Source organism: Callorhinus ursinus, unplaced genomic scaffold (genome assembly GCF_003265705.2).
Source record: "Callorhinus ursinus isolate GAN/ISIS: 27379988/994484 unplaced genomic scaffold, GSC_fseal_2.0 scaffold6, whole genome shotgun sequence".
NCBI classification, from domain to species: Eukaryota; Metazoa; Chordata; class Mammalia; order Carnivora; family Otariidae; genus Callorhinus; species Callorhinus ursinus.
In genome coordinates this window covers 34,608,638-34,632,523 of record NW_027397068.1, presented here as the reverse complement: position 1 = coordinate 34,632,523, position 23,886 = coordinate 34,608,638, and the positions used below count along the sequence as shown (strand labels likewise).

The 23,886-nt window shown below is 38.3% G+C and overlaps 1 protein-coding gene across 1 annotated transcript in view; it reads left to right on the top strand.

The window, feature by feature from the left end:
* Positions 1-23,525, top strand: part of FRK (fyn related Src family tyrosine kinase) — a 101,404-nt gene extending 77,879 nt beyond the window's left edge. The window contains exons 3-8 of the mRNA XM_025860638.2: positions 3,745-3,908; positions 5,571-5,739; positions 10,066-10,224; positions 18,565-18,746; positions 20,017-20,182; positions 20,571-23,525. Coding sequence (XP_025716423.1) covers positions 3,745-3,908; positions 5,571-5,739; positions 10,066-10,224; positions 18,565-18,746; positions 20,017-20,182; positions 20,571-20,782 — 1,052 coding nt within the window. The 3' untranslated portion in view covers positions 20,783-23,525. The remainder of the gene's footprint in view (positions 1-3,744; positions 3,909-5,570; positions 5,740-10,065; positions 10,225-18,564; positions 18,747-20,016; positions 20,183-20,570) is intronic.
* The last annotated feature ends 361 nt before the right edge of the window (positions 23,526-23,886 follow it).

Sequence of the window (23,886 nt, the reverse complement as noted above, 5' to 3'; positions counted from 1 at the left end):
ATTGCAAAGTATTGGTTTTTACAGTTGAGAATTGAAACCTTTACAGAGTTGGCAAACATTTATTTAGGCTTTCTTTATAATCAATAACAGTTGCCAAAGCCATATCAATCATTGAAATTTGCATCCCTTATTAAGAAAATCACAGGGAGTACTTTAACCCTTCAGTCATTTATTGATTTTAGTCTCTAGCTTGGAAATCTTTAGATCTTTTGTGGTGCATCAAAAAGGCATTCCTGTTTATGTTTAATTTCCACACCATCCACTTCAGTTTGAAACCAGATATTGTCCATCTTGATTAAAAGTGGGGAATTTTTTTTATTGCTTCCAATCATTTCCAATTATAACCCCATTGGCTTGCTAGACATCTCAGCTATAATTTATGCACTTTTCTGTTTGATAAATGGGAAAGCTTGAATTTTCAGGCCAATCATTTATAGAAATTGCAGGTATGCTTTCTATTTAGCTACCTTTCTACTTCTAATATTTTTATTACTTTGTGGGGAAATAAATTGGGCTAATATTGTTGACAGCTCTCCTTGATTTTTCTGTTAGCCTTTTAATCCATATATAGGGATTGTTATGAGCTTAGTTCTATATCTTGATAAAACCTTCCATTTGGTGATGATTATTCAGGGCAACTAACATTGTCCCAAGAGTCACAGTCAGTGGGAATGGTAACTTGACAAATCAGAGAGTATAAGAATATGTTGCAGATACTTCAAAAATTGTAACTTAAGAAACTTATATGGCTTTTGGAGAATCTAAATGTACTCCCACCCTCTGTATTATGAAAAACTAAAATATTTTTCTGTGTGCAGATGATGGGATTCTTTTTTTCAGTTTTATTGAGGAAAAATTGAGAAAATTGTAAGGTATTTAAAGTTTACAATGTGATGATTTGATATACATATACTTGTGAAAGCATTACTCCCACTGAGTTAATTAATACATTCATCACCTCACATATTTACATTTTTTTGGTAAGAGAACATTGAAGTTCTTTTTTCTTTTTTTCAAAGATTTTATTTATTTATTTGACAGGGGGAGAAAGAGAGAGAGAGCACAAGCAGGGGAGGGAGGGGCAGGGGCAGAGGGAGAAGCAGACTCACTGCTGAACAGGGAACCCAATGTGGGGTTCGATCCCAGGACCCTGGGATCATGACCTGAGCCTAAGGCAGACGCTTAACCAACTGAGCCACCCACGAGCCCCTAAAAAAATTCTTTTAAATTGATGTGTGACATATGTAGCAAAAGTACACAATTTGTAAGAGTTTGGTTTGATGAGCATTCAGAAGGTGAATACACCCATGTAAACCAGCACCCAGTCAAGAAAGAATCTTACGAACATGCCAGTCTGACTCCAAATGTCAGTAGTTTTGCTAGTTTTTAAATAATGGTTTTAAATAATAGTTTTCAATAATATTTGTGAGATTCATTCATGTTGATGTGTGTATTTATAGATTGTTTATTTACATATCTGTACAGTATTCCCTGGGCAAACATAAAATAATTTCTTAGTCTGTTCTATAGTTGATGGACATTTGGATTGTTTCCAGGTTTAGACTCTTACAAACAATGCTGCTAAGAGCATTCTTGTACTTGTGTTGGGGTGCATATATTGTGCATTTTGTTGGTTACATACGTTGGAGTGGAATTACTATCCTATAGGTATGATTATGTTCAACTTTAGTAGATCATGACAGTTTTCTAAAATGATTGTGAAAATTACACTTCCATCATCTGTGCATGAGAGTTCCAGTTACTCTTACTTCCTTGTCACCACTTGTTATTGTCTGTGTTTTTTTGTTTTTTTTTTTTTTTAATTTTAGCCGTTGTGATGTGCACTGATTATTCTGTGAGGAAAACATTGTCCCTCCCAGCAGCGTGCCCTCAGTAAACCTCAACGCTGGGATTGAGCTGTCTTCTACTCAGTCTTCTTTCCTTTCATGAGAGCATTGCTCCAGCTTGACCGATTATTGGAGCACAAGTTTCTATATTTAGCAGGGAATTCAGAATATCTGTATCCCTGGTAAATGCTGCTCAATACTTACCAATAACTTTGCTAAATGAAAGACAAGCTTATGAAATGTATTAGGCAGTATTCTGAATGCAAGTGCTTTAAAAAAGCCCCTAATTCAAACTAGTTTAAATAAAAAAGGTGACTGATTGATGCTTCTAGCTGAGAAGCCAAGCTTGGGGGGCTCCGGAGGCTAAGCTTCACTTCCCATATCAAGGGAAGAGCTTCTCAGGCAAGCTCTCTCCCTGCCTGGGGGCAAGATTTTGCAGGGGCTCCAAACTTCCAGCAGTTAAACAGAAACCAAACCAAAACAACCACCATAACAACAGACTTCTTCCTGTTTTCCTCCTGGATTTGAGGCTTATTGGCTCTGTTCATTCCTTGGCTCAGGGTTGGCACCCGTACCTTTGGACCACATGCTCTTAGAGGAGCAATGATTCTCTGAGGAAAATTGGGGTGCTATTATCAGAAGAAGGGAGGATGGTTGGTGGCAGGCAAAAGCAAAAAAATACTCTAAGTCAGATGATTTGAAAAAGGGTGTGCAGTCTATTCATTCCTTTAGCTGTTATAGGACTTGTCCTTGGATCAAGCTAATAGTGCTGGAAAGTTGTATACATGGATTGCATTATTTGAGGCCCTATGGAATTGCTTTTATTGAACTGTGCTTGGACATTCTGTTATCGGCCTGCATTTAGAGACAGTATAACGAGCTGCCCTGCAGAATTCCTTATATTATTGTTGGGTAGTACTGAGGACACTGTTTTATTGTTGGGTAGTACTGAGGACACTTTATAGGATTTCATGGGAGAAAATTCTCCATGGTCTCTGTACCAGGAAGAGTTGAACTGTTTCTAAACAACTTTTATGATTTCATCTTATGGTATTTCTATAACTGATAATGTTTGCTTCTTGGTATTGCTAGTATGAGAGTCAATTTTTTTTTTTTTTAAGTGAGCTCTACTCCCAGTATGGGGCTTGAACTCACGAACCCGAGATCAAGAGTTGCATGCTCTACCCACCGAGCCAACCAGGCACCCCTGGAATGATAGAGTCAATTTTATGTCTTGTTTTAATTGAGTCAAATAGGCCTCAAAGCCTGGCTTTTTTTAGTGGTTACCTCACTCCTTTATTTTTATTTTATATTTCCTTTAAACGTGATTTCCCAATTCTTTTTCCTCTTTCTTCTGCTATATATCTTTTGTAAACTTCCTGAAGTCTTTTCTGAAACCAAGTTGTGAAATAAATAGAACTTACGAAAATTTTATTCCATGCATTGAAACTATTACTGCAAAATAAGTAAATCTGCTTGGTTTTGGCAAGAAGTGTATTAATAGGACTTATTTTAGGTTCTAGTTTTAGATGCAAGGTTGTGAAACACTACAGAATCAGAAGACTGGATGAACCAGGTACCCCTAGAATGATAGAGTCAATTTTATGTCTTGTTTTAATTGAGTCAAAGAGGCCTCAAAGCCTAGCTTTTTTAGTGGTTACCTCACTCCTTTATTTTTATTTTATATTTCCTTTAAATGTGATTTCCCAATTCTTTTTCCTTTTTCTTCTGCTATATATCTTTTGTAAACTTCCTGAAGTCTTTTCTGAAACCAAGTTGTGAAATAAATAGAACTTTCGAAAATTTTATTCCATGCATTGAAACTATCACCGCAAAATAAGTAAATCTGCTTGGCTTTGGCAAGAAGTGTATTAATAGGACTTATTTTGGGTTCTAGTTTTAGATGCAAGGGTTGTGAAACACTACAGAATCAGAAGACTGGATGAAGGGGGTTTTTTCCTTACCCAGAGAAGAACCTTTTCAACACTGAATGAATTTGTGAGCTACTACACCAAGACAAGTGATGGCCTGTGTGTCCTGCTGGGAAAACCATGTTTAAAGGTGAAATGCTTTCAAGCTGTGTTCATTTTGAAGTTAACTTTTTTCCTTCAGATATTGGAGTATCTCTCATGTGATCTGTCTGTTCAGAAAAAAAAAGGTCATTTGATTACCTGAGGCATGGATAGACAAACTATGGCCTATGAGCCATACTGTCCCACACTTATTTTTTAAATACTGAATTTTATTGGAACATAGGCATGCTCGTTCATTTACAAATTGTCTTTGCTTTTTCTCCATATTAGCAGAGTTTAATAGTTGCAACAGAAACCTCATGGCCCACAAAGACTGAAATATTTACTGTCACATTCTTTTCGGAAAAAGTTTGCCAACCCCTGACCTAAGGCACTCACTCAAGACAGAAAATATTCATTCTTTGCCCTAGGAAATTAATCTGATATCCTGCCACTGGAGCACTTAATGATATGGCTGGAGGGGAAAAAAGTGCCCAAATATAATTCTTATTTAGATCTGTATTCAAGAATATTAATATGAAATTACTAGACTCATTATCTGGTCTGCATAGAGATGTCATTTAACTAACTTTTCTAACAGTGTGACCAGGCCAAACAACATTTATAGAATTTATCTACATCTATCATTATTCAGTTGTTGCATGTTTTACCTAGACTTATTTAAAGTTATGGAGTGGTCTTTCACTGTCGTGGGGCAAAACCTCAGCTCCTCATCAGAGTTCAGGTCTCATGTCCTGTCAGTGGGACAGCCAGCCCTGTGGTTTATGTCTGGATGATCAGTGAAGGGTTACTGGTAACACCTGACCAAAATTTTATGGACAAGTAGAAGTTGAAGAACTTTGTCCCATATGTAGGGAATTCATTGACTTAAATCTTGCCAAGTGAACATGCAATTTTGGTATAACTATGTGCATCTTGGATGGTATAGGCCTGACCCCACAAGAATATGTAAGCTCATGTTAAGAATAGCTTACCTGATGCAAAGATGTGGCTTAAAAAATACTCAGTTTAACCAATATTGTTGAATTCTGGTGGGGACAAGTGTTCACAAAGAAGCCTACACCTTCTGTGTACTCAACGTGCTGATGATTTGGCAGAGGAGCTAAGATAATTTCTGATGGTCAATAATGAACTAGATGATGAACTCCATGAGGGCAGGGATCTTGTCTGTTCTGTTTACAGAACGGCACCTTGTTGGTGCTTGAAAAACATGTATTTACTAATTGAACAAGTACATGAATGAACAAATAAATGAATTTGAAACAAGATGAACATTTTAATTATGCAAAAATATATGATACATATGGTAAATGCTATAGACCAAAGAATTTGGGAAGTAATTGCTAATGAGGTGAAACTTCAAATGGACCTTAAAATTGGGAGGATTTGGCTAGGCAAAAAGTCAGAGGAAAATCACACCAGAGCCATGTAAGGGTAGCATTGGATATGGGGTGGGACAGATGGACAGCAGGTAGCCTGATGTAGCAAGACTTGGGGGGAGATCAGCTCAAAGAGGCAATGTTACAGATTCTACCATGATTGCTTTTCATTTTAAAGTAATTAGAATAAAATGTACAATATTTTGGTTTTAAAAATGGTGTCTTTCTTAAAAGTGCCTAGACTATTATTTTCAACCCCAAAAATTGTTAAATCCTTTTCTTATAATTATTCTAATTATTCTGTGAAACAGATACAAGTGCCAGTGCCTTTTGATTTGTCGTATAAAACCGTGGACCAGTGGGAGATAGACCGCGAGTCCATACAGCTTCTGAAGCGATTAGGATCTGGTCAATTTGGTGAAGTGTGGGAAGGCCTATGGAACAATACCACTTCAGTAGCAGTAAAAACATTAAAACCAGGTATGAGACTGAGAATGGCAAAGTTTAAATGTCAGATGTCGATTTTTAGAAGCTCAGCTTGCTACTGTCAATGTCCAAGGGGTCACAGGACAGCCAATGTAGGTATCACGCAAGTGTTGTGATCACTTTTTCTGGACCAGGTGACAAGAAAGCAGAACATCTTGCTTTGGACTGTAAAGGCAAGAGCAAGTTCCTGTGATCAACTAATGCTTAAAATAGTCCCAGTGCAAGATTTCAACAAGGCATCTCTTCTTCAGAGTTCAGATTATCCCTCTTCCCATTTTTTTCCTAGGCTTCATGAAAAATACTGACTTTACTGAAAATACTTAACAAATCAATGGAACCTTGGAGATCTTCGGGGAGAAACAATTTTATTAAATACTAATTGTTTATGGTTAAAAAGTAAAAGTGTCCATCTAAAAGCCCTCACATTTGGAAATGTAGGAACTAGTTTTTTCTTCCATTTTCCTTTTTCCTATCATGGAAATTAAAAGTACACTAAAATCATATTTATTCTGCCGGGCATTATCCCCTCCATTTTAAAAGCAGGATAAGAAAATTTAGAAAGATTAAGTAACTTTCCTAAAACTTACTAGTCCTATGAACTTGGGTAAAGTTTTAAACTACTTTAAGTCTCAGTTTTATCATTTGGAAAAAAGAGGGTCATTAGTGCAAATGCTTTGAATAATGTCTGGTTCATAGTAAGTGACCAGGAAAACCTGTTCTTATTTTGATTATTATTATTATTATTATTATTATTATTACTGTAAGGTCAGTTAGTGGCAGAGCTGGAATTTGAACCCACATCTATCCCTATTGCATCACCCCAGGGAAGTAACATTCCATGACAGTACAACATTACTGTAGTTGCCTCATATCTACTTCTAATAACATAGGCAAGAATAATAACCAGAGGCTAGAGTATAGTTCTCTGGGGGACCTTCCTTCTTTACCTAACCCAGAATCTTAAGGGTTCAGAAAGCCTTCTGGTGGCAGAACTTGAGCATCTGGATGCTGCTGGGTAGCAGTCTTGTGTAACACCATGGTTCCCAAACTGTGTGCCAAGGCACATCGGGGCACCACAGTGAATTCACAGGAGTGTCGTAGGATATTTCAAAGTTTTGGGGTAAACAGCTTGAACACAGTTCAGTATTAGATCATGTCACATTCCCTTTGCTGACATCATATCTTTGTGAAAATGGGTTTTTGGTGGGGACTGGGATCACACTCAAGATCCAAGCAAAAATCAACATGGGGCAGGAAATGAGGGGAGCAATGTTCTCTCTGCTTCCAAGACTTCAGAAATTGTACTGTGCCCCATAGATGCGTGTATCTCTTTAGTAAGTAATTGCGATTAAGAATGAAATAAAAATTATTTTTTCTTTTGATTTATCTGTATTACTTTTTAAAATGGATATTAATGTTGTTGGGACACAAATACTTTTAAAGTTGCTTTGATTTAACCAAGTAATCAATAGAACTGTTGGATATTGGCTTAGGGGCATCATGAAAAAAGTTCCTGAGACAGTGAAGGTGCCGTGAAGCGAGAAAGTCGGGGCTGCTCTGGTGTAATAGTAGGAGCATAAAGTTTGGTCTAAGATAGACCTGAGTTCAACCTTGGCTCTGGCCTCTGTGACATTGGACAATTTATTGATCATTTGAATCTCCTCATCTGGAAGTGGGAATTATAATAGTTCCTACTTCACAGGGTTTTATGAGGACAAATTGAGTTAATGTATATAAAATATATGCAGTGAGTTCTTAATAAATGTTAGCTTCAGTGGGGCTGCCGACAGCTGTCCACTGAGGTGCAGATTCGCTAGTGCAGGACTTCGGTCTCAGCATCTACACCTGCCTTCTGAAGTGATGGAGAAGCACTTTTGAGTGGCCAGATGTCATGTGAACACTCCAGGGGAGGACGATCTATTCCAGCACCTGAGATTTTCCCAATCACTGCATATATATTATTTTGAAACCTGAGCTTGTTGACAATTGAGCCTAAGCTTTATTTCCCAGTCTAATCATTCTTTTCCAAAAACAAAGCAGCCAGCTATTCATCCTAACATTGTTCTTGAAGGAAAGCCTTCTGGAGGTCAAAAGAGAACAACAACAAAAAAATCGCATTTCTTATATTAAAAAAAAAAGCCATGATAGTTTTCTCTCCAACAGGAATAATTATTATTGATTTACAGTGTAATAGCAGCAAACAGCTTTGGTGATTGGTTAAATGTCTTCACTTCACCGGGGCCATTAATCAATCTTAGCAGCTATTTATTGCTTAGCAGACTACCACGCAATAAAGACGAGCCTGAAATCAACTCCCACAGTAGCTCTGACAGGCAAAAATTAATATTTAATGTTGCATTACTAGCTGAGTTGAAATTGGGTCTCTGCTCTGCAGCTGGTCAGCTATAACCAGCGATGCAATGGAGTGCTCTGAGCAGACGTCACCTGCAGAGGCTCCTGATGTCCCGTGGGTCCAGCTCTTGTGCGGAGTCTGATTTGGCAATGATTTGAGTGTCCTGCATTCCACGAATCTGATGGCTACCAAAGCATTAGGGTAGAAACATACTGTATATATAAATTGCCTGAATGGTGATCATAATTGCTTTTATCACTGGAAGCTTCATGAATCAGATTATTTTGGGGGTGGGTGAGGAGAATTCCACTATATCCATATTTGACCATAGGCCAGACTAATTGTAACAAGAAGAAAGTCCTTTATTATGTTTTGGGTGCCTCTTTTCTTCTCTGCTCCATTTTGCCACTCTTTGATTATATGGAGCAAACCAATGGTACGGATGGAATGAGGAAGCACAGAAAATCATGATGGAAATGAGAACAGGTCATTTTTCTCTATTCCCCCTCTTTGAGTCCTTGCCCCTTCTCCTCCTCAGTCTGTGAAAAAATAGAGTTGATGTGTTTGGTTTTTCCTAGAGTATGCATATTAATAATAATACAAATAATGGCCAATAGTCATTGAATATATATATATATGCCAGGTATTGCTGTTTCCTGGTGATGATATTGTGATATCAGTCGGGTTTTTAGCCATGTTTTACAGGTGAAGAAATTGAAGTTCAGAGACATTTGGTAACTTGCTGAAGATCACACAGTGAGCTAAGATTTGATCAGAATCCAGAGTTTGACCAAGCTTGTGTTCTGAACTTCTACTCTCAAGGGAATACCAAAGGATAGACTGCCTAAATGCTTTATGTGAAATGATCTGCAAGTCACATGTAACTCTTCTTAACTTCATATCAGTAAACAAGTTGGAGTGTTATCTTAGAATGTCAAAGCTTATCCATGCCTGGGTTCAAATATCAGTCATGAAGTCATCATGCAACAGATGAATGGAACAGTCTCTTTGAGCATCAGTGGATATGATATTGCACTATCCATTGTGAATACTGAGATGTGAAATGACAGTATTCCTTCAGTTACAGTAATGTCTCTGAAACATCCTATCCTAAAAAAAAATTGAAAGATTTTTAAAAATTACTGATGAAATATAAACTCCAGGTATCTTTCCTCCTCTTAGACTTTATTTGTTGTTAACTACTTGGCACTTTGCATGGTAAGAGTTGAGCCATTAAAATACAATTTAATTGAGGCAAGTCTTCATAATAGGTCCCAATACTGTCTCCTTATCACTCTGCTAAGCTCTTAAGAGTCTGACTACAGAAGTATTAATATAGGAGAAAATGTTGAAGATCAATTTCAAGTTAGATGTAGAAGACTGGTAAAAAAAAAACAACCCACTAAGTTTTGGGTGTAGCCCTTGAATGTTTTCTCCTCGGCCTATACCAAATATCCCTACAGAATGAAGGACATAAATATGGCAGAATGTCATTGCTTTAGGATTGTTATGCAGCTGTTCCCACAGTGGGTACCAGGGACAGGGCAGCTATCAGTCTTCTCTGGATCCTGGACCAAAAAGCTCTGGCTGCAGTAATTAAAGATTCAGTGTCCTCCAGCATTCATGGTAATAGAATGTCTTCTCTGTGTTCTTAATTTGCCGGCCTTGTTTTATCAATTAGACTGTTAGTCACTCCTTTTCCCTTCATTTTTCATATGGACCAGCATCAGCCTCTCTTCACCTACAGGTCATAACACATAAATTACACCCCCTTGATGCACCAACACGTCAGCTTTAGGTTGCCCTGGTTGGGCTCATTCTCTTCTTTGATAAATCTGAAGATTTGTGACACCGATGCTCTTACTTTACTGAGAAGCAGGAAGCGGTCTTAGTGATTCCCACCAGACTGCTGTGAGGATAGGAATGCCTCAATAACGTAAAGTGATTCCCTTCTTTTCTTGTTTCAGGTTCAATGGATCCAAATGACTTCCTGAGGGAGGCACAGATAATGAAGAACCTGAGACATCCAAAGCTTATCCAGCTTTATGCTGTTTGCACTTTAGAAGATCCAATTTATATTATTACAGAGTTGATGAGACATGGAAGTCTGCAAGAATATCTCCAAAGTAAGCTAAAGACTTAATAAAAGGGGAAAAAAATGAGGAATTTAGTTTAGCTAGTCCTATAAATGTCAATTTAGCAAGCCTTCTATAACCCAATGTGTGTATCTGTGAGAATGAATGTCTTAACAGTGAATGGCTCAACTACATTTTAATAGGATATATACTGTGTGCCAAAAGGAGGAAAAATATTTATGTAGCGAAGAACAAGTTGTTCACAATAGACATACTGGAACACATAAATGTAATGTAGAAAACTGAAGACTATGAGATGCCATGTTTTACATGATGCTTTGTTTCCTATAATAACTAATGGAACATTATCAGTCATGGACCAGTTTGTTCTATGGCCCAGAATTAGGGGACATGGAATACTTTTGGGGAGATAGAGGGAGAGGTACCCTCATTCTTTTTCCTTTGCCAGTGTTTGACAACATCATACTTGTTGGTATTTAAAAAATACTTCCACTGCTAGGCAGTGTTAGAATTTTCAGACTAAAAAGCAGAAATATACTATTGCTTTATTTCTACATCTGCTTCCTGTAGTCAGAGAAGACTTAAGGGCATTGTGAAATTTTGATGTTTATTACAAATGAATAATTTAATATGCAAGAATATAATGAGTATTAAAATGAGATGTTCAAAGTAGTGGAGATCAAGTACCGAGAGAATAATTCATGCTTAAAAAAGAGACTTTTTCTATGCTTTCTTGAAATGTCAGAGTGGGATTGATAGAACGTGTACAGGTAAAGGGAGGTGAGACTAATAGAACAAAGATATTAGAAAGATAAGAGTATTCTCTGATTTCAGGGTGACTTGTGAAGCTGGTGGTATTAAATCGCAAAAGTGGAAAAGAGGAACAAAGAACATGGGCCTGTTAAATGCTGTTAAAAAAATATGCCTAGCTCCTTTGCATGAAGATAGCAAATTTAACAATTATCAGAATATATTAGCCACCAGAGTAAGACTAACCTCAGCCATTGACCCGCTTTGCCTTATTCCCAGGGACAAAAGTACAGTAGCCATCTTGGGTCATCTTTAACAAAAATGCTTTGTCAAGGCCACTTGTAACAATCATGGTGGTAGATCTAATAGTCAATTCTCAGTCCTCAAACCTATCCATAGCATTTATTTCAATGGACTTGAAATAATGGAAACACTTCCTTCATTTGGCTTCCAGGACACTTCACTCAATGGCTTTTCCTCCTCTCTTTTTTGTTGGTTCTTCTCCCATCTATGTGGTTTCTCTCATTTCTCAGACCTCTCAACATTTTGGAATTTTGCAACATCACTAGTTCCCTTGCTAATTTCAGTCAGTCTCAGGGTTAAATAACATTTATGTATCAAAGATTTCTCAAATTACATCCCTCCATTACTTCAGAATCAGAAATCCAACTGCTTTCTTGACTCTACTTGAATGCTTCTCTGGATAACATAGATGTGATGCAGCAGCACCCCCTCTCCCAAATCCCAGAGGCATTTATTTCTTGCTCATATTATGTGTGCAAAATAGATTGGTTGGTGGCTCAGGTGTTTTGATCACCTTGGCAGGGAAAGGGGATGAGACTAATCTCGTTCTGGCTCTTAGAGCTCCAACTGGCAGATGCAGAGATAACTTCTGTGCCTTTTTATTTGGTCAAACCAAGTCAGAGGGAATAGGGAAGTAAAATCCTCTAACATGGTTGAAAGAAGAAAAAAATAAATGTTTGTGAACAGCCAGAATTTCTACTACATATGTCCATTAAAAATCTCAAAACAACATGTCCAAAACTGATCTTATATTATCCTCAATAATTGACTGCTCTTGTGGTCTTTCCTTCTTTGATGATGTCAACACTCAGCCTAATCCCTTGGATCATCTCTACTTCTCACAGCTTCCATCTAACCAATCAGCAAATCCAACTGACTTTTTTCAAAACATATCCAGGATTTTGCACCTCTCTGCACGCCCACCCTGGTCCAAGCCGTCATCAGCTCTTTTCTGGATGGTGCAGCAGCCTCCTAAGTGGTCTCCTTCTTTTGGTTCTTGCTCCTCTCGGTCTCTTCTCAACACAGGAGTTGGAGAGATCCTGTTAAAATGTAAATCAGATCGTGTCCCTCTTCAGCTCAAAGCCTCAGTGACTCTCATTGGTTCTCTGTGTACAACCTCTAAAGTCCTACATGGCCCAGCTCTCCATTACCTCTCTCCCTTGTCTCCACGTCTCCCCCAACATCTCCCTTATCTCCCTTGACTCTGTGTCAGCCGCACTGCCTTTTGCTGCTCTTCATATCTTCTACATGTGCTTTGCTTCAGGCCCTTTGCACTTGCTCCTTCCTCTATCTGAATTTCACCCCCATTAACATCCATGTGGCTCACTTCCTCACTTCTGCAGTCTTTCCTCAGATGTTTCCATTATGGTGAGTCCTTCACTGGTCACCCTCTGAATTCTAAAATTTAATCTTCTTCTTCTGTCTCTTTGTATGCTTCTTTCCTGCTTTTTGTTTTGTTTTGTTTTGTTTTCTTAGCTGCTGATCATCTTATAATGTATGACTTTGTTTTGTGGCTTATTGTAAGTATCTTCTAAAATACAACTCCAGGAGGTTAGAAATTTTTCTTTGTTTTAGTGATAGAACAGTGTCAGGCACATAGAAGGTGTGCACTAATTATGAATGTGTTGCCTGACTGAATGAGAAAATTAATGGATAAACTAAGTGGGGCTATTTTGAACCTAATATCAAGACTCGGGGTTGAGCTTGTTTTGAGACTCTTTGTGTCAGCTTGACAAGATCCACTTATTAATTATGAACTCCTTTGACATTGAGGATTTTTGTGGTTTGTTGATGTGTTTTACACAGGGGTCAGCACAAACCCTGTCATATTGTGAGTTGGGCCTTAAGGGTCAAGTTTACCAAGGCCTTCATTTGTCAAGACACTTAGTAGCCATGAGGAGTAATGAAGAGATGCTCATTACAGACAATCCCTTCCCAATCAAGAGGGCTTAAATTCAACAAAGTGATCTTAAAATGAATCTACCACTCTTAAACAGTCCATCATGATAACTGTTATAAGATGAAAGACTCTTGAGTAATGGAACATAATTGAAAATATTTTCTTGCAGCAGATGTAAATTGTAAATTGAACCTTTATATCAGTTTTGACAACTGACTGTTGTACCGGAAGTGTGTTCTGAGGTTTACTTGGGCATTTCCTAGGCCACTGCAGTCTTTCAGGGTAGAAAACGTGTTATTCCTCAATTTTCTTCTCTATTGTGCCTGTCAGTGAAAACTTTTTATATCCACTGTAATAGGATTAGATGTCATATTTCATAGTTGAAATGACATACATATTTTTCCATAGAACCATCTTTGTAGTCCCTAAGCTTGGCTAAATATTTTTTTGTAATAAATTTCTCCAAAGTGGAAGAAGCTTGTCAAAAAACTTTAGCTTTGAGGGCAATTGATGTCAGGTATTTCCTATTGAAATTTAAAGAGAATAAATACCTGCATTTTTTTTATATACGTACATATTTTTTAAAATAAATAAAGTCCTAGCATGTTGTTAATCAATCTCATGGACAGTTCACTTAGATGGCCTGAAATAGACAGGAGTGTTTTCATTGAGATACTCTTTAGCTGACTACAACTGTAGCCCCACCATTCAGGTGCTCAGGAATCATGTGTAAGGTAAGTTTTAGGAAGGAAGGAGTATAGAATAGTTTTTAAGAGCATGAGATTTCAACCTCAAACATGCCCGAACTTGAATCTCCACTCTACAACTTATTACCTGTTCTTCTAAGTAGCAGAAACTGCTGTGGAAGGGGACAAATAATAACAATACTTACTTCAGATAGTTCTGAGCATAAAATGAGGTGATGTAGTGAAAATCAACCATATGGGATAGTGGTAGGAGAAGTGCATATATATTCATTTTTTTTCTTTAAAAAAAAAAAAGCCACTGTATAGTATTTACTATGTGCCAGGCATTTTTCTTGCTTGCTTTCTTTTTTAAAGATTTATTTATTTATTTGTTTATTTATTTATTTATTTATTGGAGAGCGCGAGAGAGTGATCGCATGAGTGGTGGGGGGAGGGGGGGAGGGACAGAAGGAGAGGGAGCGGGACAAGCAGACTCTGCACTGAGCATGGAGCCAGATGCAGGGCTCAATCCCATGACCCTGAGATCATGACCTGAGCTGATACCAAGAATCAGATGCTTAACCAACTGATTAAGGTTAATCACCTGTTTAACTACCCAGGCACCCCTGCCAGGCATTTTCTAAGTGTTGTACAAATATTAACTTAGTTCATTCTTCTAACAACCCGATGAAATGAGTATTATTATTATTATTATTATTATCGTCATCATTTCCACCTTACAGTGGAAGAAGCTGAGGGATGCAGAGGTTAATAACTTATCCAAGGTGGTTGAGCCAGAATTCAAACCCAGAAGTCTGGCTCTGTATTCTATGCTTTTAACTGTATGCATAACACTGGCATTAGTTTCTTAACGTGAACCTGTATTCATTATCTATTGCTGCACAACAAGTTACCCCGAACTTAGTGGCTTAAAACAGCAAGCATTTATTATCTCACAGTTTCTGTGGTCAGGAATCCAGGTACAGCTGAGCTGGGTCTTCTACGACCAGGTTTCTCACAAGACTGCAGTCAGGTGTTGGCAGGTGCTTCAGTTATCTGAAGGCTCCAGGGGAGGTTGATCTATTTCCAAGCTCACTCATGTGATTGTTGGCAGGAATTGGTTTCTCCAGGGCTGTTGGATTGAGGAAGCCAGTTTCTTGCTGGTTGTTGGCCTGAAGCTGCCCTGTGATCCTTGGTACATGGACCTCTCTATAGGGCAACTTACAACATGGCAGTTGGCTTCATCAGAGTGAACAAGTGAGAGAGCAAGAGAGAGGAGAGTGCCTGCAAGATGAAGCCACAGTCTTTTATAATTTATCTTGGAAATCATACCCCATCACTTCTGCTGTATTTTATTTGTTAGAAGTGAGTCAGTGGTCCAAACCATTTAATGGAAGGGACTTTCATAAGAGCACAAATACCAGGAAATAGAGAATATGAGAAGCCATTTTAGAAACTGTCTATCACTTGACCTGGGACTAGTCACCAGTTTATCTTGACTTTTTTACATTTCTTTTCATATTGAGTTAATTTGGTATCAAAAGGCATAGCTATTTTGGCCAATGCAGCAGCAATACTTTGCTATTATGCTGCACACTAAGTTATGCTTTGTCTTCAGGGCACCTGGGTGGCTCGGTCAGTTAAGAGTCTGACTCTCAGGCCATGATCTCAGGTGTGAGATCGAGCCCTGTGATGGGCTCCATGCTTAGTGTGGAGTCTGCTTGAGATTCTCTCTCTCCCTCTGCTCCTCCCCCTGCTCTCTCTCTCTCTCTCTCTCAATAAATAAATAAGTAAGCAAATAAATAAATAAATAAAATCTTATTTATTTGAGAGAAAGAGAGGGCCCAAGCAGAGGAGGGGGACAGAGGGAGAGGGAAAAGCAGACTCCCCGATGAGTAGTGAGCCTGACTTGAGACTCGATCCCAGGACCCTGAGATCATGACCCAAGCAGAAGGCAGACACTTAACTGACTGAGCCACCCTGGTGCCCCAATAAATAAAATCTTTTTAAAAAAAGTTGTTTTGTCTTTTTGCTTACATCTCATTTTAGACTGAATAATCAATGTTAGCTGCTGTAATACACAATTCAAACATTTTAGTGACATAACAAAATATGCATTTTTGATAGGCATCAGACTTGCTCTGCTACATGGCTTTCTTTAAATGGTGACATAGGGATTTAGACTCCTTTCATCATGTGGCCCTGCCATTTCAAAATGTATTTCTTCTAGCTATAAAATGTGGGAGATTTTAAGGATCAGGTCTGTAAGTGACGAATGTGCTCTCTTGCACACGTTGCAGTGCGCAGAATTAGTGACATGGCCCAATTTAACTGCTAGGGAAGATGGGCAACATAGTCTTCTATGTTTGCCCAGGAAGAAAAGGGCAAAAGAAAATGGGTCAGTGAGCACTTAGTTTCACCACACATCGTATTTAAATATGCTGCTTGCATTAAAAAATAAATATATATGTATGTACGCATACACACACACTGCTTAGATCTATACCATTAAAAAAAAAGTCCTCAACTCTATTTATTTCATTATTTTAAAAGATTTTATTTATTTATTTGACAGAGAGAGAGACTGCAAGAGAGGGAACACAAGCAGGGGCAGAGGGAGAGGGAGAAGCAGACACTCCACTGGGCAGGGAGCCCGATGCGGGGCTCGATCCCAGGACTCTGGGATCATGACCTGAGCCGAAGGCAGATGCTTAACCAACTGAGCCACCCATGCGCCCCTGTTTATTTCATTTTTTATTGAAAAGATGGCATGCATAAAGAACACACATCATATAATTTATCGTTAATTAAAAGTGAGCAATAAACAACGGTATGGCCACTGTACAAATCAAGAATGAGAACATGGCTAGCACTCCAGAAACCCCCTGAGTGCCATATCATTGACAGCCCCTCACAATCATGAATTTCCTGCTAATTGCTTTCCCTTGACTTACTCTCCTCTGCCAACTCCCTGTTGTCTTCCCTTCTGGACTAGGGTTTGGAAACTGCTGTCTCCACATCCTCAGCTCCCATTCTGCCCTCAGCCCTTTATCCCCTCTCTCCAGTGAAAGTGCTCTTTATGCACTAAGGTCACCAATGACTGCCTAGTAATATTTAATAAATACCTTTTAGACCTTATCTTGCTGGACTTGTGGAATTTGACAATAGTGGTGCCTTTCTCAAAACCTTTGACTGTTAGGATGCTCTCTTCTGGCTTATCTTTCATTCTTCTGGCTGATTTTTCTGTCTTCTTGTAGGTTTATCTTCCTCTGTCCACCCGAAATGTTGGTGTTTCTCATGATTCTGTCACTTCCTAACCGTCTCACCCACTTTTAATGTTTAACTCCTACCCACAAACTATGACTATTAAGTTGATATCTTTAGCTGCATGTGAGCTCCAGACCCATATGTTTGTCTTCATTTAGGCATTTCCATTTGGGTAATCCATATGCATCTCTGCCTTAACAATTCCTAAACTGTTTAATTCTGCTTAGGCAGCAGCAATGATAATAAAAACAGGTAGGATTTACTGAGTTCTTTCTAGGTGCCAGGTTCTGCTTTAAGTGCTTTACATGCATTAACTCATTTTAATTCTCATTTTAACAACTAATACCATAAGGGAATTACAATGACCACTATATAGATGAAGAAACGGAGGCACAGGAGTGTTAAACAGCTTGCCTGAGGTCAGGAAGAAATGTGAGGCAAAGCTCTGATCCAGATCTTGGCAGTCTAGCCTCAAGCCAGTTTTCTAACCCCTGAGCTAGAGTTGCCTTTCAAGTCAAGTTGTATCTAAGACTCTTGACCATGAATTCAACACAGTTTTGGTAATATTTGGCTTATTGAGTCAGGGATGATGATAGTTTGGATTTATAGGAGACCTTTTTAATTCTCCAGAAATCTGAAGACATCTACTAACAGTATGGTAGCTAAACAGTATCCAGGGATGGCTGACCCCACTGCACAGAGTCAGCACAGAATAACCCTAACCTCTCTACTAATGATCAAACTGAGTCTACTTTCCTATACTTAATTATATAGGCTGAGTCGTGGTAGAAACTATGTCCATGCCTGGAGAGATGAGTGAACGATTTCTAAGAATAACAGGCTTAAAAAGGGAAATTAAAAAAAAGTATATCAAGCTTAATGGAGTACAAATGTAACATACACATTTTATAAATACTGATAGACCCTTCATTTTTGTTAGTGAGCTTGTTTTTAAGAACAATACGATAGAAAAAAAAACCCAATATGATGGAAGAATGACAACTTTTCATTGGCTCAGCCATGCAAATTAGTATTATTTTATAGCTTCAAAGACTAAAATTATGAAATGTTTGAAGGAAATCTAGAGGCAACCAAGTAACCAAGTAACTCTTCCATGAAGAGATGAGTCAGTGATGCATGGTGTGGGAAATGGCAATACCTGGACACTTTCAGATCTTTAGAGCTGTGTTTGAATTACGTGATACTGTTGTTTCTTTCTCTGTGGAATGTTCCTTCAGGGGAGAGGGGGCCACAGCCTTGGAATGTGTTTGGACTCTGAAAATTGTTGCCTCATTGACCCTTCATAGGAAATGAATGGTCTGTATTAATTATGTTTCTTTGCTCAACAGATCAGTGCTATGGCATTTAATCCCACTGACAGCTCATTCATCAAAATTCTCAGAATTCACTTCAATAATTCACATGTTCTCCAAAGTCAGTCTCTTACTTTCTCTTATTGCTCAGATGATGCTGGGACAAAAATCCATCTGACTCAGCAGGTAGACATGGCTGCGCAGGTTGCCTCTGGGATGGCTTATCTGGAGTCCCAGAACTACATTCATAGAGATCTGGCTGCCAGAAATGTCCTGGTTGGTGAACATAATATCTACAAAGTTGCAGATTTTGGACTTGCAAGAGTTTTTCAGGTGAATTTTGTTTTGTTTTAACTAGGTTTTGTCACAGGTCAAAAGTCTAACATACCAGCAGACTAACAGATTTACTGTTGTTCTTCAAAATAATGTTTCTCCAAATTCTGTGGTCTGTAGAACACTTCAGTAGCCCAAGGCCTTACTGATAAACTACCTCCTGTTTCTATTTCTTCACCAAGGAGAAAGAAACAGAGAAAATGATGCCTAACCAGATGGGAAAGTATGTGATTAAGTTTGTGGTTGGATTAATGATCTGCTTTTCAGTACAGTAGCCTCTGTTGGTTTGCCTCAATTTTCCTTACAAAAAGCAGCACATTTTGTATAGTTACCCCATCCACCTTTGCTCACTTTCTGCCAGATTAATATTCATGCTGCCAGAACTCTTCAGCAATCACTGACTTTTTTTTTAAAGATTTTATTTATTTATTTGAGAGAGAGAATGAGATAGAGAGAGCATGAGAAGAGGGAGGGTCCGAGGGAGAAGCAGACTCACTGCCGAGCAGGGAGCCCGATGCGGGACTCGATCCCGGGACTCCAGGATCATGACCTGAGCCGAAGGCCGTCGCTTAACCAACTGAGCCACCCAGGCGCCCAGCAATCACTGACTTTTTAATTCCTGCCCCTCTCCCCATGTCATGACATCAGGCCAAAAGACACTGATATTAGTGACATACTATTAGGTGTTTTTCTCTGAATTTAATTTTTAATTTCTACATTATGCCCTACAAATATGGGTGTGGAACATGAAACACAACATATAAATGATTCTCTTTTGATCTTCATGAATTCATTATCTTTTTTAAATAAGTTAATTAGAACCTCAGTGACTTGATATATTATTTTAAATCATTTGGATCCTACTTTTCAGTATCAGAAAGTGGCAACATGGTAATTATTAAAGTCGGTGGCTCTCCAATACCAACAGTAAGTCTGGAAACAGACAGACTTTGCTTTCATTTTTTTTTTTTTTTAATTTGCTGAAGACCATCACACGTGAGTTCTCCCATATGCAGTAGAGTACTCCTGTCAGTGCTCTTTTTAGCACATAGTAGGCTCTTAAATAATATTTTATTAACAACTTCTCATAGATTTCTCAGTCTTATAAGCCAGATTTGGAATTTGTTACTATAATTATCAATTGAACTAAGCTCATTTTGAAACTTTTCCCTCTAAATTTTAATGTGAAAGAGGTTACAGATGAACGAGGGTAGCAAAAAAATATATATATATCACTTGAACTTGGCTTGATTCCTTAATGCATTAACAGGTAGATAATGAAGACATCTATGAATCCAAACATGACATAAAGCTGCCAGTGAAGTGGACTGCGCCCGAAGCCATTCGTGCTAATAAATTCAGCATTAAGTCCGATGTGTGGTCATTTGGAATCCTTCTTTATGAAATCATTACTTATGGCAAAATGCCTTATAGTGGTGAGTAATTAATTCTGAAGTGGGCCTTTCTGCTGCAGATCACTTACTTAGGTGTGACTTTAACTACTTTGCCCAGACTTAGAGGGCAGAGTTATGGGGCTGACCATACCATGTGCCTGTAGGAGCATAATAGATAAAATTTGATGATGATGATTTGCATTAATGAGGTAGTTTATTGCCTCTTTCTCCTTTGCTCTTGAATTGCACTCTTATGGACATTACTTGCTGCAAGATGTAGTTTAATCTCTGCAGCCTGGGAAGGGGATGGTAGACCTCATAGCTCCACCAAGGAAATCAGTTTGCTTTATAATCTTTAATATAATTATCTATGAATTTAAGACCCTGAACTTTAACTTGTTTTTTGTTGGTTCCTTTCTATGTTATTTAGGCATGACAGGTGCTCAGGTAATCCAGATGTTGGGTCAAAACTATAGACTCCCTCAACCACTTAACTGTCCACCACAGTTCTACAACATCATGTGGGAGTGTTGGAACGCAGAGCCTAAGGAACGGCCAACATTTGAGAAACTGCATTGGAAACTTGAAGACTATTTTGAAACAGACTATTCATTTTCAGATACAAATAACTTTGTAAGATGAACACTGAAGAAGAACATTAAATAATCAAGTAACAAAAGAGTTCAATAATCAGTCCAGAAATACAACCTTATTAATCAACTGCCAGAAGAGCTTACCTTGACATATTCAAGTGATAGGGTCAACTTACCCGTGTATTATGAAGAAGATTATAAGTGCATTATATGTGACTGGGCAACACTGCACGACAGTCTAAGATGATATTTTATCACTGCCTGGCAAAAATCAAACACATAAACACAGTTATTTTTCTTTTTAAAAAATACTTAAACATTTCTATTTATTGTTTGAAATACCGATCAAGAGGATCAACAGATGATAGTCAGTTTTTACTCAGTGACTGTTGTAGCATTTTCCTGTTTACTGATTAAAGTGGTTATTCATTATTCCTCGGATTGCTGAATCCCATCAGGCTGTTATTATGAAGGAATCTGATTGCTTTGCTGCACAGCAGGACCTGTGCTTTGAGATGTTTTTTTTCCTCTTTTAAAATACCCTGTAACTACAGTGATGGTAAAGCCATGTGAAATGACTTGATTGTACTTGGAGTAATTGCACATATTTTTTCCTATGCATAAAAAAATGAAGCAGCTGTTGAAAAAAGAATTAAAATTTCTCTCCTTTTGTAGAAGGAAATGATGGGATTTTTCTGTACCTCAGTATGTGTCATCTGAGAATCATCTACATTAGTTTTAATCTCCTCATGTTAAGAATTAGATTGCAAAGCAGATGAGTTATTATCTATGGAAGTCTGTGAGAAACATCTAGTAGCCTGCAAAATCTGAGAAATAAGTGTAAAATAGTTTAGGAACAGGAGAGGAGAGCAGTAGGATTGCTATGGCTTAGATATCTGAATAATTTTTTAAAAGATGGACCTTTGGCATATAGGCCAGAGTTTTAAATTGATTACAGTACAGGCCAAGCTCAGTTTTAGATCTAGAGGCTAGGAATAATGTCTGACCCTGGTTATGAAGCTGTATTTTCCATCTGGTAGGACAAGAGGGTTTTTATTCATCTTAAATGTGCATTAACCTTTGTAAGAATGTTACTGTCTTCTTAAGCAACGGGTGGATCAAATTTTGTGCTCCATTAGATGATTTGGGAAAGTTCTCAAAGGTAGTTTCAGAATCAAGGATATATTGAAAGATCTCTGCTGTAAAGCAATATGAATGAAACAAGCCACGAAAAGACGGAAGATTTTGAAGTATATTCTCTCATCTTTAAAGGAGAAGAACATATCTAAACAGTTACAGAAACCCGAATTCAAAGTGGATGAAGTATTAAGAAGTAAATGTGTGAGCTCTGCCTGGAAGGCTAGAGGTAGGGAGGGCTTCAGGTACCATATCATTAGCACTTCAGTGATAGTGACGGGGACCCACGTGCCTTTCAGCTATCTTCTCTGTCGCCAGCATTGTCCTCATTCTCAAATCACAGATGGCTCAGTAGCAGCTGGGGCTCCCTTTTCTTTTCTCCTCATCTAGTAGCAGAAAATGGGAAACCTCTCTCTCTGCATTTTCAGCTTGCATAGGAAGCATTCTTTTTGGGGGTGCCTGGGCAGTGCAGTCGGTTAAGCCTCCGACTCTTGGTTTCAGCTCAGGTCGTGGTCTCAGGATTGTGAGGTTGAGCCCTGTGTCGGGCTCCGTGCTCAGCAGGGAGTCGGCTTAAGACTCTCTCTCTCTCTCTCTGTCTGGTCTTCTCCCCCTACTCTCTCTGTCTCTCTCTCTCAAATCTTTAAAGAAAATCATTCTTTTTTCTCGTTAGGCAAATTGGGTCATATGCTGATGAATAATAGACTTGCTGATTGCTGATTGGCTTAGAATAAGTTCTGCCACTGAAACTGGAAATGTGGCCATTTTTCCTGGAGACAAGTTGGGAGGTTGGCTTATCAGAATAAAATTAGATGCTGGATAGGTTTCCATTAAGGAGAAAATCCCAGTTGTAGGTAGGTGTGTGTACATACATTCAGATTTCTCTGAAACTGAAATGGGTCATGTGGAGCTATTGATAATAGAGCCCCTTGGCTTTTTTTTTTTTTTTATAAACAGGAAAGATGTATAAGATAAGGTCAACACTAATTGTTTAAGTCAGCTGACTATGTAGAGGACAACTTCATTTGTTTAAAGTCAGAGTCTAATTGTGAAAATTCAACTACTATATAATCTTTTTTGTAGCAGCTAATAATAATAACTTTCTTAGTAAGATCTGATTTTGAAATGTATAGAGAAGGTTATCCTTTCTTGTTTTAATAACACCTGAAACCGGTTTAACTTACTACGTTTGATTCTTGGAGACGTTTATGTTCAAGGTTCTGTCAAAGCAATCTATTGTTCTTGTTTTTGCCTGATGGATCATAGAGAAAAATAATGGATTCAGTTATGAGAAGCAGTAATAGATTTTTTTCAAGCTGACATAAATTTCTTTCCCTGTATAGAATAAAAGGATCAGGAAAAGATAAGTTGAATTTTCCTACAATGAGCCAGCTCTTGTTAAATTTACCTCCCATAAATTGTAGCAAAGCTCTTTCTATGTAATGTTTTATTTATGTAATTCGGTTATTTGGAGGTGGTGGTGAAGGATGTGAGTACATCATTTCATGTGGTATTTCAAATCTCTTTTGACAAAAACCTAAGAATTTTTGCAATAGGAAAAATTCAAAATTCCATTAAGCCTCTTTTAAGAAGGTTAGGAAGAAAATAGGTTTACATTACCTAAGGTCGGAAGAGGCACAGAGTGTGTGCCTAAGAGCTGTGGAACCTGAATATTGTATCATGGAAAACAAAGTAAAATCGAAGTGACTAGCAATCTGCAAACTGGGCCGTGGGGTGGGTGGGAGGGTGTCTCAAAGGACACCAAAGGATGGGCGTGGGGAAGTATCAGGCTGAGCACATTCACATCCACTCACAACGCATGTCTGCATAGTGACTACATGGATCAACTGAACCATAAGGGGCCAAAACTCTTTCGATTCTCTGATGGCCCAAAAGGAACCATTGCCCTTGGAAGGATGCCATAGTGTCACCCAGCTGGAGCTTCCTTGAGGAAGCAGTGCCCAGCTGGTGATCCATGGCTTTGCCAAGCACATGCCCTGTCTGCAATAAGGTTTTTCA